Source organism: Copadichromis virginalis, linkage group LG19, assembly GCF_057382275.1.
Source record: "Copadichromis virginalis isolate Kocher_CV1m ecotype Utaka linkage group LG19, C_Virginalis_male_GT1.1, whole genome shotgun sequence".
NCBI classification, from domain to species: Eukaryota; Metazoa; Chordata; class Actinopteri; order Cichliformes; family Cichlidae; genus Copadichromis; species Copadichromis virginalis.
Window position 1 is genome coordinate 7,496,378 of NC_140636.1, and position 18,160 is coordinate 7,514,537.

The 18,160-nt window shown below is 42.6% G+C and overlaps 2 protein-coding genes across 2 annotated transcripts in view; both read left to right on the forward strand.

Annotated features, from left to right (window-relative positions):
• Nucleotides 1-18,160, forward strand: part of strn3 (striatin, calmodulin binding protein 3) — a 53,118-nt gene that overhangs the window by 29,264 nt on the left and 5,694 nt on the right. The window lies entirely within an intron of this gene.
• LOC146685487 (UDP-sugar transporter protein SLC35A5-like) lies at nucleotides 15,173-16,430 on the forward strand. The gene is made up of 2 exons (XM_085442365.1): nucleotides 15,173-15,738; nucleotides 16,362-16,430. The coding sequence occupies exons 1-2, from the start codon at nucleotides 15,517-15,519 to the stop codon at nucleotides 16,428-16,430; spliced, it is 291 nt and encodes a 96-aa protein (XP_085298491.1). The 5' UTR covers nucleotides 15,173-15,516.

Genomic DNA, 18,160 nt, shown 5'->3' on the forward strand with positions numbered 1-18,160 from the left:
ATATGTGTAAAGAGTAAGTACGCCTTTGAATAGAGACTCTAGGTCTCTGTGCTACTCTTCTGTTTTCCTGTGAGGTATTGTGTGGTGGGAAAGAGAAAGGTTGCGCTTCATCGCATAAAATTGGGGCCGCCCTGAGTTTAGCTCAGGGTAGAAGGCTGCCTCAATAACCTCCTCCGACCTTTGTATCCACCAAACTTCATAGTGTATGTGTTGGCAGTATTAATAAAATAAACATAAAACAAATAAATTAAAATGGGAAATGAACCCACAAGACCTGAATTAACCGCTGATGAGCAGTGGATGGAGAAAATCCATCCAGGTGCCGGCCAAAATAAGCGCAAATAGGTGGAGAAATCCAAAGAAACTAAATTGTCCTACGTGGAGACCCTCCAAACAGAACTAAATAATGTAATATACTTGGCATGACGATCATGCCCAGATTGTATAAAATAAATAAAAGGAAATCATTCACATGAAAACCTTTTCTATAAAAAGAGAGATGCATAAGGTAGATTATGGCTGTGTCATTGTTCAGCCGAGGAAAGTGTGTGAAAAGATAAATGTCTCCAGCTTGGAAATGGGTGAGAACTGCAGCTCTCCCACAGTCCTTGATGGATACAAAATAAAATATAATAATAAACTACTTGGTTCGACATGCAACAGAGAGAATGAATGTGAATGAAGGTTGGATCTGAGATGAGGCAAACAGAAGACCAGTCTAAAAATAGGAAAAAGGAAATTTGTACAGATTGGATGAATTCTAAATCATCTGTTTGCTGAGTAAGATGATCCTAACTATTAATAATATTAATAATGGTATAAAATTAATAACAGGAAGTATCCTAGTCAGTATGATGTGAGATGGACAACTGTTATGAAGTCGTCTGCATCAAGCTTAAGGTTTGCTCAAACTCAGTATAATGACATATGAGATGAAGAAAATAAAGGCAATATCTAAACCAATTAGGTGCATAGAGGCACTTAACCTGTTTGAAAACCTGTAATTTATCCTAGATAAAATATTACTGAGATGTGGAGCACGTTTATAATAACAACTAATAAGCCAAACCCTGTAGATAATAACTAAACCTACAGGATTGAGAAGCTGAATTAAATATGTGGACACCGCTAAGTTGATGAGCATGTTACACATTTTCTTTTATCTTTATTTATTTTATTATTTTTTAGATCAGAGGCTGCATGCTATTAAAAGCCCACACATGCAGCTGTCTGTGAGCTCAGTTTTCCCCTGACACTTCTGCTTTGTTTCTGACAGCATTTTTCTTTGTCTTTTTGTGTCCTGACTCAATACAAGCAGCGCTACAACCAGTGTATGAGAGAATTAGAACCATACTAGCCCCAAGACCTGATTATGCAAAAATAGGAGAGACTAAACAGAAATAAAATGAGACAGCCTCTGATTTTCTGGATAGACTGCGCCCAGTCTTCCGACAAAATTCAGGTTTAGAATATACTGAAGGCCCGGAGACACCCTACCAACAACAGCTAAAAAATGCATTTTTGAAGGGCCTCCTCCCAAAAGTTAGAGCTCATGTAGATAAACATTGGGTCACCCAAAATACTGGGAACCTACCCGATGCTTTGCAGTATGCAGAACATGCAGTGAAAGTCCAAAAGAATAAAGCAGCCCAAAGTGGAGTTTTTGTAGTAACCACTGAAGGAGGTATCGTTGCATACACAGGCAGAAATCCACAAAAAGGGAAAGGCAAGAAACAGAATAGAGATGATAAAGAACGACATAGAAGGTGTTATAATTGTGATAAAGAAGGACATTTTGCCAGGGCAGAGACAATAGGGACAGTGAAGATGAAATGTGACTAGGCCCTAGCCCAAACACCCCACACGAACAGCTAGAGTGCGAGGGTGAAATTTTCAACATCCACCAGTTGCTTTTAGGCTCTGAACACAAATCAGAAGTAACTGTGTACATAAATGTCAAACCCAGCACTCATTTAACCACCTCTCCAACCTCATGCCTTGTAACTGAGAAAGAAAAGTGACTGATGTTAACCACTGTACATGACACAGAGATTGAGGCCTTGCCAAAATCTTTGTGGTCAAATGGGCCAACCGATGTAGGATTAATAAAACACGTTGATCCAATAAAAGTAAAAGTAACCTCTGACCGCAGACCAATGAAGCCACAATACCCACTATCTGCAGAAGCAAGAGACGGGATTCGCCCGGTCATAGCCAGTGTTGGGACTAACGCGTTATTAAGTAACGCGTTACAGTAACTACGTTATTATTGTGGTAACGAGCACGGTAACTAGTTATTATGCCAAAATCAGGAACGCGTTACTCGTTACTGGGATTTAGATAGGGTCGTTACTCGTTACTTCGTGTGGTGGCATCGCGGAGTTTCCACAGATTCAGTAACATTAGCAAGTGGTGGAGGCAGCAGGTGGATGAGGGAAAAGGGACGCAGAAGGAAAAGAGACCCGAGGCGGCCGCCGGTCCAAGTGTGAACTGAACTTCAGGTAAGAAGTTATGACCTGCAGTCTCTCTGGGTCAGATATAAACCAAGCTTAGGTGGAGTTTATTTTCGTTATTCTGACTTTTTCCGTACTGCGTGCTAGCTAGCATGACGGAGTTTCTACACAGCTGGGTGGTGCTATGAAGTTAATGATGTTGAACCTTAATTTGTTCATAAGTTATTAGAGTTGCCAACCGTCCCGTCTGGTATTCAGAGAAAATATTACGCGTTTCTTATTGAGGTGAAAAGGAACAGTTTGTCCCGTAATTCAGCTACAATGAAAAAGGCACAAAGCTGGAGTTATTCTGTGTCTTTACGCTGCACAGCTGCCTCTTCTTCTCTCATTCTCCCCCCTCCCTCTCCCGTTTCTACTTCAATCATGAAACTGATCAATGATCAGCTGATCGGCTCTCTTGTTTGTTTATCGCCCACTTTGCGCCGAAAGAGGAAACCAGCGGATGTCGCGCTAAACAACAGCAGCACGTTTAAGCTTGATCAGCTGTTGTTAGAATTTATTTAATATTAATTTCTAGTATCAGCTGATGTTTGCTGGAGCCACAGCTGTAAAAAAAAAAGCTGCTGGTCATGATATGGTTTGGTTATCTGGTGAGAGGGAAACATGAAGATGAAACCAGGAGATGTCCTTACTGGATCATCAGAGCTGAGCAGGTGATGGAGAAACAGGTTTACCTTTTAGATGACATGAATGAGTTGAAGGGAAGTTATGAACTGTTTCTGAGAGACAAATAACCCCAGGATCCTTTTTTAGGTAGCTGACAGCTGGTAACTGTGCAGGTGCGGATCTAGCAAAGTGTGGCCAAGGGGGCATGTAGGGCATTAACAGGGAATGGGGGGCACAAAGAAATACTTTTCTTTCTTATTCTCATTTAAAATGTCTAGCTTTTAAAAAATAATTATCTGAATCTTACAACAAACGATTGATAGATTGATGCATATATACCATCAAAACAGTGAACATCACTGTCACAACAGTGTTTGTTTTCATTCAAAGGCTTTATGATTTTTCCTATAATGGTGGGCCAGTTTCTAGTCAAAATGCCCGGGCCAATTTTCTGTCCCAGTCCAGCCCTGTATGCAGCTCATCTGCAGTCTGGTGTTACCTACATCTTCCTATTCAGAAGGCAGAATTTCTGAGTTCTGAGTACAATCGAAAGCACTACGACTGCAGTTTTTGTGTTGGATGTAAAAGGCGCACATGACTCTGTGACGTAGGCTAGAATCATGGCAGCAGTCAATGACGGTCCAGGCGTGGGATTTCTCTCGTGGAAATATGCACGTTATCATATCCTTTCTATTGGTAGGTGGCACAGTGCACTTGTGGCAAGTAAGCAAGCTAGAAGACTGGCAAAGTTATGGAAGAAACACATTAACAAGAGAATTCTGAGTAAAACCAAAGTTACTTTCCCTAGTAACTAGTTACTTTGAAAGTAACGAGTAACTTGAAGTAACTGAGTTACTTTTGAGAGAAGTAACTAGTAATGTAACTAAGTTACTATTTTAAAGTAACTTACCCAACACTGGTCATAGCAGACATGGAAAAAGCAGGGATTCTGATAAAAACAACAAAAACAACATGTAACACGCCTATATTTCCAGTAAAGAAAGCAAGCACAGGAAAATATAGACTTGTACATGATTTGAGAGCAATTAATGACATTACAGAACAAATCCCTCCTGTTGTGGCAAACCCACACACAATATTGAACCAAGTGTCACCCAGAGAACAGTGGTTTTCAGTAATTGATTTATCTAATGCTTTTTTCTCTGTGCCTCTGCACCCAGAGTCACAGAAACTGTTTGGCTTCACGTTTGATAACCAGAAATACACATACACACGCTTACCACAAGGTTTTCAAAATAGTCCAACACTATATGCAGAAGCGCTTAAGCACTCAATGTCCACTTGCAGTCTGCCCGCTCCAGGACAGTTCCTGCTCTACGTAGATGACATTCTGGTAACCGGAAACACGCAGGCAGACCGCAAGGAAAACACCCTAACTGTGTTGCTACACCTAGCACAGCAGGGTCACAAAGTGTCACAACACAAGCTGCAATTGTGGCAATCAAAGGTCATATATCTAGGTCATGAGTTGACAGGACAGGGCAAGAAATTGCTAGACAGCCGGAAAGCAGCTGTACAAGATGCTCCAAAACCATTAACAAAACAACAAATGATGAGCTTCCTTGGTCTCTGCAACTTTTGCAGAAGTTGGATTCCAGAATATGCCCTCAGGGTCCAACCCCTGCAAGACTTAATTTATGGAAAAAATCTAGCTTTGAGAGATAAGTTGACATGGACGCCTGAAGCAGAACAGTCATTTCAGAATTTAAAATCAGCTCTGCAAACTAGCACTGTCCTAGCATTACCAGACTATGACAAGCCATTTTACTTGCACGTGGATGGCAGCTCTGGATACATGAAAGCCGTACTGACACAAGCTTTTGGGGATAGACAGCGGCCATTGGCATTTTATTCATGTAAACTTGATTCTGTGGTTGCTGGCCTTCCTACCTGCGTGCAGGCCTGTGCGGCTGCAGCAGAGGCAGTTAAAAAGTCAGCTGATATCATTTTAGGACACCCTTTAATTGTTAAAGTGCCACACGCTGTTACCTCGATACTGCTGCAAGCGAACCTCTCATATCTAACACATGCAAGACAGCTATCATATGTAGGCATCCTGCTTTCACAGTCACACATAATACTATAGAGAAGTGTAACCAGCTAAATCCGAGTACTCTGCTTCCTGTGGAAACAGATGGTGATGCACATAGCTGTTTGCACAAGCTAGATGAGGAAACGAAACCGCGACCTGACATATATAGCACACCACAAATATCCTTTGTAGACATCTTTGTAGAAGGTTCCGCAAGCAAGGACAAAACTGGACGAAACTGTGTTGGTTATGCTGTGACCACAATAGATACAGTTATTGAAGCACGGCCATTAACCTCTTCACACTCAGGCCAAAGTGCAGAGTTAACAGCAGTCATCAGAGCCTGTGAATTATACAAAGACAAAGATATAAACATACACACAGACAGCCAGTACGTCTACGCTGCAGTACACCATTTTGCGAAGATATGGCAGAACAGAGGTATGATAACATCAACTGGCGCACCAGTACAACACGGTGGTCTTTTGAAAAGACTGCTGGAAGTCATCACATTGCCCAGACATTTAGCCTTATGTAAATGTGCTGCACATCAGAAAGATGACTCAGACATCACTAAAGGAAATGACTTTGCAAGATAAGGCAGCAAAAGAGGCAGCAGGAAAAGAAGCAGACGCTTTTACATTAACCCCCTGCCCTCTGATATCAATAGATGTTTTGAAAGACGAACAAAAAGCAGCATCACAAAATGAAAAATCCTCCTGGTTAAAAGACGGAGCAATATTACAAGACGATATCATGACATGACCTAAATCTTTGCACAAAGCGGCAGCGTTGGTGACCCGTGGGAAAACCCACGTGTCAACAGCGGGGAGGCTACTTATACAAATTAAACAATTCTACACAAAAAATTTTGAAAGTTCAGCAAAAGAATTTATCAGAACATGTATGGTTTGCCAAAGACACAACGCACAGGGAAATTTACGACCAAAGCGAGGGCATTTCCCTAAACCACCACATCCATTTCACACTATCCACATGGATTTCATAGAATTAAATGAATCACAATCCTCCAAATATGCACTTGTGATAATAGATGTATTTTCTAAATGGCCAGAAATATACCCAGTGAAAAAAGCAGATGCAATTTCAGTAGCAAAATGTTTGTGTAACCATTTTATACCCACGTATGGCATTCCAAGTTTAATACGATCTGACAATGGCACACATTTTGTAAATGAAGTAATAAGCAAAGTCTCTGAAGCTTTAGGTTTTAGCATAAAACACCATTGTGCCTATCACCCAAGCAGTGCAGGATTAGTCGAGAGAACTAATGGCACAATTAAACAGAGATTAAGAAAATGTATGGAAGAAACTAAAAGACCATGGCCTGAATGTTTGAGTTTAGTTAAACTATGGATGAGAATAACTCAAGGAGCAAGAGGTCTGACCCCATTTGAAATTATACATGGCAGGGCATTCCCACTGCCCATTACCAGTGAACCAATTAATAAAGCTGCAGCAGAAACAACAATGGCAGAATGGATGATAAAACTATTTGAGAATAAAGAAGTGAGACTAAGCAATCAACTGCCGAGTGATCTCTCTCCAGTCTCTTGCAGGTTGAACCCCGGTGATTGGATTCTGATTAAAGTCCTCCAGCGGAAAAACTGGAGTGCTCCGAAGTGGGAAGGTCCCTTCCAGGTGTTACTTACCACACCCACAGCTTGTAAGATAGCCGAACGACCTTCGTGGATACATCAAACCCACGTGAAGAAAGTGTTTGCACCACAATAAGACGCCGGTTCCCCTGGCTTCTGAGTGATCTGCCGGTGGAGGAAGGGCTGATTGGGTATATCCCGCCTCTTCGCTTCGCACGGGGTCTACTCACCAGAAGTTTTAGGGGTTCCAGGTCATCACTGAAGAACAGACACTAATAAAGACTGACCTATCCCACCGAAGAGCAGAACCAATAATAACACCAGGGACGCCTGAATAAAATCTCAACAAGATGACTGAGGAAAACAATCTGATAAATCCAGAAGAAGAACCAGCCCCAGGATCAATGCCAGCACCAGCTCCAGCCCCAAAGCTGTGTTTGGGCGCTTGTGACATCAAAGGAAAGCAACTCATGTGCCGCATATTCTGTCTGATGGCCGTCCTCCTGATGACGGCGCTCTTTTGGTTGATGCCCAGCGGTACCCACAGGACAGAACCAACTATTCCCCGACCTAAGAGGTGGACCCACGACAATTCCCACCTCTCTGAGATGACTCAAGACCATGTTCACCCTTGGATGAATAACGCCTGGTATCGATACATACACAACAGAGTGGAGGAAAAAGAATGTTATGTCTGTTCTCACATGCCTTCAATTTCAGTCTACCCCACCATCTATGGTCGCATGATGAACAGTCACTGGCAAAGTGAATGTGCAGCAAGTTTTGCCAGCATTGGAAGACAACACTTTGCAATCAGCATGAAAGCTTCACTCCCAGAGAAGTGGCATCCTCTATGCTTCTACCAAGCGGCAGGGCAAGGACGCCACCCCCTGGGCCATACCAGCAACTGCAACGCAACCTATGGAGGAGTAAGGTAATGCCAAAAACATGCTCAGGATAGAGACACTCGACTACCGTTTTGGACTGTTTCTGAATGCTTCAACAGAAGATTGGCTGACCTGGCTACTTAGCAGGTCATGGAAGACATTGCTTATTAAAGGACTAATGCTCATTGGAGTACTTCTCATACTCCTTTGCTTATTCTCAACATGTGTGCTACCCTGTATCCGAAACATGATAAGCAGAATGTTCACTGTAAGAATGCAAGCTTATGTCGCATTATCCCAAAGCAAACAACAAGAAGAAATGCAATTTGAAGAAGATGACTTCTAATCATTAACTATGTATACCTAATAAAGCTGATCATGTATGTTTTTACAAAATGATACACTAGTTGAAAATGCACACGCAAGTGACTAGTAGTTGAAGTACATAAACATATATGAACAACAGCAGGGAATGTTATGAGATTTTACTATTTTGCTTATTTCTATTGTTTTACTGTATTATCTGTTTATTTACTCATGTAATGCAAAGCTTAAAGGAGCACATAGTGTTCACATATTTTTATGCCTTTGACACGTGTGCATAGACACATGAACTCTGCTTTAACTGCTGAATAGAGGAAAAGGCTCCTTGGTAACAGGAAAAAACCGTCTTCTCTGAAAGAGAGCGACTACACACACACATACATTCACACATACATCTTTACTATCTTTAGATATACTCAAGTCTGAAAAAGAGGAAATGTCATGAAACTGCTTCTGTGTATAAATAAAGCCTGACTGCAGCACTTCGGTGTGAGTATCCATTCTCTCTCACCCGTGCACGTAGTTCTTTGAAAACTCTCTGACTGTCTTGTATTCCTTCTTAGTATATAATGTCAACAAACTACTGACAATCGTAAACGGTCATGATGTGCCTGTTCACTGTACTCTGTACCCTATAAGAAATGTTGTAAGAGATTGAACAACTGACCTTCCGATTAGTGGAAGATGCACAGCCGCCCATAACAATCTTCTGTTTCTGCAAGTCCGAAAGTACAAAGATTCATTTACTGGGAAGAGATAGCTAAAAGAGCAGAACTCTTTATGAAACTTCCCTTTGATGACATGTTTATTCCTTCACTTCACACGGGCCTGTGTCATGTCCCTGCTTGCCAAAATGTTAGTCAGAATATTCATGAATATGTTAATCAAATGAAGAAGCAATGAAATCAAATGAACAAGTAATGTTTTTTTGTTTACTGCAACTTTCCAGACATTATCAGCCTGTGTTTATGCACATGAGCACTATGTGTGAGTTAATGCATGTTCACCAGCGGATGTGGAGAAGGATCCCAGATGACGGAACTGGCAAAAATCTGAACTGTTGTTCTTTTCCTCCCCTGGCAGGAGACTTTTCAGCCGGCCAGTTAGTCAACTTTTCCACAGTAACTTGAAAGTTATTATCGCACATCTCAAAAAGAGGCATTTGTCTCAACTTTGCAAATCTCAACAACCTGACATGTTTGACAGGTTTGTGGAAGATACATGTAAACTTTAAATAGCCCACGGTGAACTTTCCTTCTCTGTGAAACCAAATAACTGCTGTCAGCAGGACTTTCTGCCCAAGATAAACCTCACGTTTTTGTTTTGTTTGCACAAGCTGAAGATTTTGGACATTTCTTCCTGGCTCCCTTCAGACTTTTGTTGCTTCTGCATATTCATACAGGTTAACATAGTCTGTAAAAAACACTAAATGGTCTTTCACGCGTATGAGCTTGACCTTGAGTCAGATGTTTTATTGGTAACAATCAGCCAATAAATCTACAATTACATTATATCAGTTTCTGACCGACAAGTAACCTTTCACTTTTTTTCTTTTTTCTTTTTTGCCTGTCCCATTTGTTTCTTTAGCCATCAGAATTGTTGTCTGAAGACCAACAAGGATACCCAATGGATTTATTTTGCCAAAAGGATCATTGTGGCATTGCCGTATTGGTCCATTTGATCGACCTTTGTTTTTATTATTTATTTTATTTTATTTTCAGTTGTTACAGACGGGACAGACATGAGTGAGGGATAGGAAAGGGAGAAAGAAAGAGGAAGGAAAAGAAAAACAAAAGGGGAGAGGGACAGTGAGAAAGGGGGGGGGGAGAAAAAAATCTCCTGGATCACCTGTTGAGAGAAAAAGAATAGAAAACAAGCAAAAAAAACCAAAGCAACATACTAAACACAACACCATCGCAATAATCTAGCTAAGTGTAAACAGCAGTAAATACTATTTATTCAATGTTGTTGTGCAGCACGCAGGACAGACAGCGCACAATGTGCTTTGAAGTAGCAGCCAAGAAAGGTGTAATTTAAGTCTACGAGCAGTGAACACCCGTGTGCACACCTGTGTGGATCAGCGCGCTTGTATTCAAATGGTTTCCACATGTAATGGTCTGCAAGAGGATGTAGAGAGCCATAGCCCAGTCCCCCAGGGCATGAAGCAGGCATGGAGGAGATCCAGATGGAGGAGATCCAGGCCCCAGACATCCAGAGGCCCCAGAGTGCGAGAGCCCAAGGAGGACCACTGGAGGGGCATCCGTGCCACACTCATGGGAAGGGCTGAGGATCCCCAGACGAAGCGTCACCCAGTAGCCACCGAGCAGAAGCTAGAGGGGGCTGCACCGGCGTGCCCGCCGGCTCTGCCAGCAGCCAGCTGTGCCAGAGTGAACTGAGCTGCAGGCCCAGAGGCCGGAGGCCCGAGGGCCCCCCGCACCCCGGAGGAGGCCTGACCAAGCAACAGGCGCCAGGCCCCGCCAGGTAGCCACCGGGAGTGAGCCGGTACATACCTGAGCGCCCAGCCCCGGACACCAAGAACCACCAATGCACCGACCCCTGAGGGCATCAGTCACCGACAGGGAGTGTGGTGAGGGGAGATAGGCCTTGGAGGACCTGGGAGTTCCCAGAGAGGTGGAGTCTAAGACCCGACCTGACATATAGACACAGACAAACAGGCACACACAGACACAAACATGCATTCCCACCCTCATGCACACATATACAAACACTCAGCACTCACCCAACGTAAGGATTGACATAAATGGACATGTACACACAATCACACTCCCCAAACATACTCTATACCCCGGGTCCAGGTACCCTCGCCCCCAGAGGGGGAAACAGAACCCAGACCCAAGAGATGTTACCCTTCCCCCCGGGGTGGAGGCAAGCAGATCGTCCCAGGCTCCGCAGCAGTAGGGAGGCCAATCGGACAGCCAACATCTCCTCCCAGCCCCCCCGCCCCGATGGTTAGCAGAGAACGGGGATGTGTGAAGACCCCATACCTCCCTCCTCCCGCTCATGTGTAGTGTTGCTGCGTGTTGTTCTAAAGTGCATTTAAAACAAGGGAGAGCATGGTGCTGCTGCCAGAGAGCAGCAGGTGTTAGCACGGCCCCTCCCTGCCTGCCCTCTCTTTTTGAATGTTTCATGCCTGTTTCACCTTCAAACACACATACACTGTGTGTACACAGGGGCATTAAATAGGGGTTTATATTTAAGCCAAAGCAAATTTTTACAACCTTGCAATGATAAAAAATATTTTTAGCTTACTGTTGATCTGTGAAGCATTAACAGATTATCTATCATTTGTCCTAGCTTATAAAGCTCTCATGAAATATAACTTCCTAGAAAGTAACCTCAGTTTTATCTGAAATAAGAAGCAGAAAGTTAGCGGCCATCCAGGTCTTTATGTCTTTAAGACATTCCTGCAGTTTGGTGTGTATTATCTGGCTTCATGGACAGATAGAGCTGGGTGTCATCTGCATAGCAGTGAAAATTTATGCTATGTCTTCTAATGATGCTGCCTAAGGGAAGCATGTATAATGTAAACAGAATTGGTCCTAGCACTGAACCCTGTGGAACTCCATAATTAACCTCAGTGTGTGAAGAGGACTCACCATTTACATGCACAAATTAATTAATTATCGGAAATAATTAATTACATAAATATTTACAACAAATGTAATTAATTAATTAATTATTGACACATTTAATTATTTATTTATTTATTTCACATTTTAATTAATTATTGCCACATTTAAATAATTATTTAATTGTGTATTTAATTAATTCATTTTGGCACAGTTGACTCCTTCAGGTCTCACCATGAAATAATTTTATCTGTCAACCTCACCCATCAAACTCAGGAGGCGGGGTTAACACTGATCGAGTCAAAACCATTGCTTTGGCCTGGTGGCCATTGTTTTTAGCACACAACTGTTAGGATGCCTGGGTCGTCGACCCAGGGTTTTTGAGTTTATAATATTATGTATACTTTCTAGTTTTTGGTTTCTTTGAGTTCTGTCTTATGGCTTATGTCTCTGTCTTCTTTAGTTGCTCTGTCTCCCCTATCACCTGCATCGCCTTGTCTAGTTCGCGTCTATGTGTATCTTAAGTTCCTATATCCCCGTGTTCAGTCAGTGTTTGTGTCTGCCCTGTTCCCACGTCTCTGTTCCCTTTGTAGTGCCTGCTTATGAGCCTGTGTCTTTGTTCAGTCTGTGTTATGCGTTTCCTGTTTTACTTTGAAGGTCTGTGTCTTATCTCAGTGTGTTCAGTTTACGCTTCTTTGGTCTCGTCAGTTCTGATTTGCCCCAGCTGTGTTTCCCTCCTGTTACTCATTTCCTGATTGCTCCCTCTGTGTATTTAAGCCCTGTGTTTCTCTGTGTCCGTGTCGCAATCTACCGTTTATTTTGCTGTGTGTTTTGCCTGTCCACCGGTGTTAGTTTATTTTTGACATTTTCCAGTTATGCCATGTTTGCGTTCAGCATTAAAGCTGTTTTTGTTTAAGTTCTGTCTCCGGAGTCTGTGTCACGGTCTGGCTGGGGCAGACCGTATGTGTTGCAGAGGAGGACTCAAACACAGACCAAAACGTGGTGTGGATTAACAAAACAAGCCGTTTATTGAGACTAGAAATGAGGGTACAAAATAACAGGGCATCGGTAAAAACTAAACAATAACCTAAACTGGGTGAACTAATAACAAAACATGAAAAACCTTAACCATAGTGAACTGACATGGGTACCTGGAGCTGAGACATGGATGAGCAGACGACCTGACCCTGGCATGCAGAAAACAAAGGGCTTAAATACATACATGAGGTGATCAGGGGAAGTGGAGACACATGGGGGAAACAGCTGACAGACATGAACCTAATGACAGGACCAGGAGAGGAAAGCTAAATACAATAAACAAAGAACACATGACATTGTCAGAATAAAACAGGAAATACTAAAACTAAAACATGACAACACAACTTAACAGACCTAATATGTGATGAATAAATACAAAACCCCAAAACATAGAAAACCCAGGAACAATAACTGCCTAAACTAAAGGCAGATAGGAAATAACACAAACTAAATCACATAACAAAATGAGACAAATACAAACATGAACTCAGAGCGCTGGGTCAGAGACCCAGCCTGTGACAGTCTGCACCTTGGGTCCTATTCCTGTCTGCACACAGCCACACCTAACAACAACAACCAGCATGTGGAAACTCACAGAACTGAACTTTGAAAAACCCTGTTTGTGTGCCACCAAATACCGTTTTAATATTTTTTTTAGCGAGAATGTAGTGATTTAATCTTCATATGTCTGGTCGGTTTGTCAAGATACAGCCTCTTTGCAAAAGTGCTTCGATGATTTTGGAGATGTCTGCCCAGGATAGACCCGTTTGCCTCGCAAGCAATCAAGTTGTTATTACCACTGACAAAGCGCAGGCCCCGGTACACAGCTGTAATAACCCCCGCTGACACTGACTTCTTTTACTGAGGTTATATTTATCGGGGTTTTATTTCCTGATGTTCAGTCGCCAATTCTGAATTATAACTAACATTAAAAACATGTTTAAGGAGGAGAGAGAGCAAATAAATTTGATTAACAGCTGATCTTTGGGTTTTTGTTCAGTAATCAGCGTGACCTGCGTATAAACGTATAAATGAGATAATGTTGGTGTTTCCGTCATGTAGTAACTGCTGGCTTTAACTGTACAAAGGTTGTTCGACACTATGAAACACATACAGACTTCATGATGTTCGGCTAATATTTTTATTGTGAATAGTAATCATGAGGGTAAACGGACCTGTACACCACGGAGCGAGGTCAGCATATCCACGATATCTTCAGCTCTGAGTTAACAGTTTCCCAGCTGACTAGTCTAACTGACATCTACGAATATGTCACGGGTCATATCAATATGATTTTACAGAAGATCATCCTTATTACTGCCAACTATTCCAGAGACGTGAAAATCTACAGCATAAAGAACAAAAAAATATAGCAGTCTAACGCAACACTGTAACAGAGATGAACCGTCAGTTTGTCGCAGATCAAAGTGGAATGAAAGTGATTGGTTGAACAGGTGTTCGTGATCTGTGTTTTCTGCATTTTCATCAGCGTAAGAGACTCAGCAGCAGATTAGAATAACAGTTACACATTTAATAAATCACCAAATGAATACACGCAAGAAACGAGCAAACCTGTTCCGACAATTTGAGTTTGTGTTCCCTCAGCTGCAGACTCGCTGCTGTTTAAATGTTTGAGAGGAAGATTAGATATAAAGCAAACGTCAAACATAGACTCAGTCTGCGTTCACATTTGATATGAGGCCAGGACGGATAATGGCTGTGTCCTGTTTGAAGATCATATATGTAAAATTGTTGTCTGACCTTCGTCGAGCCAGCCGCTCAGAGTCCGTGGTTACCATGGTTACTGTATAAGCACCTATAATGTAAACAGCTGACACAGGGGAAACCTACCGGGAGCATGGGTGTTTATGGTTTTCATTGCAAAAGAACCGTCTGTCTATGTTTCAGTGCCCTGGTCTGCCACAGTTTCCACCAGCCCCACTCCAGTCTCAGCAGTTTAGTGACCTGACTGTTCCATTTTTAACTTTTGGTGTTTCTGCCTATCACAAGATTGATAACTTCAGTCAGCACTGTAGTGCATCATTCTCACATCAGAGGGACATTTGAATACTGTTTTATACAGCATATGACTGGAAGATGAATATCAAGCAGGCATAAGTGTGATGTTGATTGAACTGAGATCTCCTACTGTCATTTCTGTTGCTGGAGATGTCCACTCTAATTTAATTTAATTTAATTAGTTTGCTGCTTTGAATTATATGCAAACATGTCCATGTGGATTATATAAGTTGCTTGAGGAAGAGAAAATATGTTCATCAAAAGAAGACAGTTGAGGTACTCGGGGCATCTAACCAGGATTCCTCCTGGACTCCTTGGTAGGTGAGATGTTTTTGGCCATGTCCTACTGGGAGGAGGTCTCAGCGGGCTTGGGGAATACTGTGTCCTCCAGGATGAGCTGGAAGGCATGGCTGGGTTGAAGGAAGTCTGTCAAATTGATAAGCAGAGGAAGTGGTGCAGCACCTGGTTCTGTTTGTAGAAGCTCAGATGTAGGGGCAGCCAATCAGATGAAAGCTGGCGTAAATAGAGGAGGGGTTGGGGTGGGGGCTCCAAAAGACTGTAGCATGCAAAACCACTACTTTGTACAATTTCTGTCGTCTACAGACAAAATCATCTTAACTTGTGATCTTGTAAGCTGCTGGTACTTGAGTTGTTTTATGCCTTTGAACAGAGCCTGGTGGGTATTTGGTCCTGCTTCTGGCATCAGTGCTAAGTTACACTAATCCAGCTGCTGGGTGTAATTTGTTATTAACCGGACTAGTTCATTTATCTATCTCTAGTATGCATTTGAAGAACTCATAATCTTCTGTGTTCTCCCTAGCTGCCCTGGGCTTATCCGTGGCCTTCATCTTAAAATTCAGAGACAACATGTTCCATGTGCTGACTGGCCAGTTCACTACTGTTCTGGTCACAGGCCTCTCCCTCTTCCTCTTTGACTTCCACCCTTCGCTGGACTTCTTCCTCCAGGCACCCACGGTCCTGCTGGCCATCTTTATCTACAATGCCAGCTGGCCCAAGGACCTGGAATATAGCCTGCAGCGGGAGAAACTACGGGTCATCAACGGGGAGGTGTTTGAGAGGTCAAGAGGGGTAGGAGACAAACCACAAATCCTCAGTAGTCACGCACACAAGCCCACACACTCCTTTTCCTCACACAACTTCGCTCACCTAACCCCGATGTATATCCACTTCCTCTACTCCCGCCCACATACCAAGTGCTCTGCAGGAAACTTGGCTCTTGTTTCTCTGTAATGTCATTTCTTGAGTGCAAGAGGAAACCTGATTCCCAGCTATGAAAATAGCATCCAGGCTCATGCTGGAGCCTTACGTCATAGAATTCCTTTAGTAGTCAAGTGTTTTTTGATGGAAGAAGCTATTTAACAATACAGTAGTCTGTGGGGATACTATCCTGGAATTCTTTTCATCCCCAGCGTCCTGTTCTGTATTGAAGAAACCCTGTAAATCAGGTGAAATGCCAGGTTTCAGGTGTTTGTTTCTTTGCTAGAGCACTAACAAAAATACCCTCTCCATTGGCAGCCGTGGCTTTAAAATGCACGGTACTTCCCCGGTGTTTTTCGGGGAGTAAATACTGCCCTCCACTTTCTGAAAACAGAAAAAAGATGTGCACAGTGCCTCAATGTCTGCAGATTTGTCCACTGGATTTGATCACTTGTTCATTCATTCTGATGCCTTGTCTCTTTTTTGTGTTGCAGGACAGTGAGGAGCTCGAGCTCCTGACAAAGGTAAATGCAGACAGTGTTTCTGATGAAGAGTCCTTGTAGTAATGACAGAGCTCACTCCCAAGTATCCAGAGGATACTCTGCATCTTTCCTGCTGCTGATATCGAACTGGACAATTGACTGGATGGAACATGGTCACAGAGTTTCAGTCAGGTTTCAGAGCTCAGCACAGCACAGAAACAGCTTTAGTGAAGGTTACAAATGATCTTCTTATGGCCTCTGACAGTGGACTCATCTCTGTGCTTGTCCTGCTAGACCTCAGTGCAGCGTTCGATACTGTTGATCATAATATCCTATTAGAGCGATTAGAACATGCTGTAGGTATTACAAGTACTGCGCTGCAGTGGTTTGTATCATATCTATCTAATAGACTCCAATTCGTGCATGTAAATGGAGAGTCCTCTTCACACACTGAGGTTAATTATGGAGTTCCACAGGGTTCAGTGCTAGGACCAATTCTGTTTACATTATACATGCTTCCCTTAGGCAGTATCATTAGAAGACATAGCATACATTTTCACTGCTATGCAGATGACACCCAGCTCTATCTGTCCATGAAGCCAGATAACACACACCAATTAGTTAAACTGCAGGAATGTCTTAAAGACATAAAGACCTGGATGGCCGCTAACTTTCTGCTTCTTAATTCAGATAAAACTGAGGTTATTGTACTCGGCCCTGAAAATCTTAGAAATATGGTATCTAATCAGATTCTTACTCTGGATGGCATTACCTTGGCCTCCAGTAACGCGGTGAGGAACCTTGGAGTCATTTTTGACCAGGACATGTCCTTCAACGCACATATTAAACAAATATGTAAGACTGCTTTCTTCCATTTGCGCAACATCTCTAAAATTAGAAATATCCTGTCTCAGAGTGACGCTGAAAAACTAGTTCATGCATTTATTACTTCCAGGCTGGACTACTGTAATTCATTATTATCAGGATGTCCAAAAAACTCACTGAAAAGCCTTCAGCTAATCCAAAATGCTGCAGCAAGAGTCCTGACAGGGACTAGAAAGAGAGAGCATATTTCTCCTGTTTTGGCTTCCCTTCATTGGCTTCCTGTTAAATCCAGAATTGAATTCAAAATCCTGCTCCTCACATACAAGGTCTTAAATAATCAGGCCCCATCTTATCTTAATGACCTTGTAGTACCATATCACCCTATTAGAGCGCTCCGCTCTCGCTCTGCAGGCCTACTTGTTGTTCCTAGAGTATTTAAAAGTAGAATGGGAGGGAGAGCCTTCAGTTTTCAGGCCCCTCTTCTGTGGAACCAGCTTCCAGTTTGGATTCGGGAGACAGACACTATCTCTACTTTTAAGATTAGGCTTAAAACTTTCCTTTTTTCTAAAGCATATAGTTAGGGCTGGACCAGGTGACCCTGAATCCTCCCTTTGTTATGCTGCAATAGATGTAGGCTGCCGGGGGATTCCCATGATGCATTGAGTTTTTCCTTTCCAGTCACCTTTCTCACTCACTATGTATTAATAGACCTCTCTGCATTGAATCATATCTGTTATTAACCTCTGTCTCTCTTCCACAGCATGTCTTTATCCTGTCTTCCTTCTCTCACCCCAACCGGTCGCAGCAGATGGCCGCCCCTCCCTGAGCCTGGTTCTGCCGGAGGTTTCTTCCTGTTAAAAGGGAGTTTTTCCTTCCCACTGTCGCCAAAGTGCTTGCTCATAGGGGGTCATATGATTGTTGGGTTTTTCTCTGTATCTATGAAGCGCCTTGAGGCGACTTTTGTTGTGATTTGGCGCTATATAAAT

Bases quoted from the DNA above. Each gene is read 5' to 3' on its own strand.
- LOC146685487 (XM_085442365.1), top strand. From the start codon at position 15,517: ATGTTCCATGTGCTGACTGGCCAGTTCACTACTGTTCTGGTCACAGGC. The intron at 15,739-16,361 runs GTAGGAGACAAA...TTTGTGTTGCAG, and splicing joins TGTTTGAGAGGTCAAGAGGG to GACAGTGAGGAGCTCGAGCT.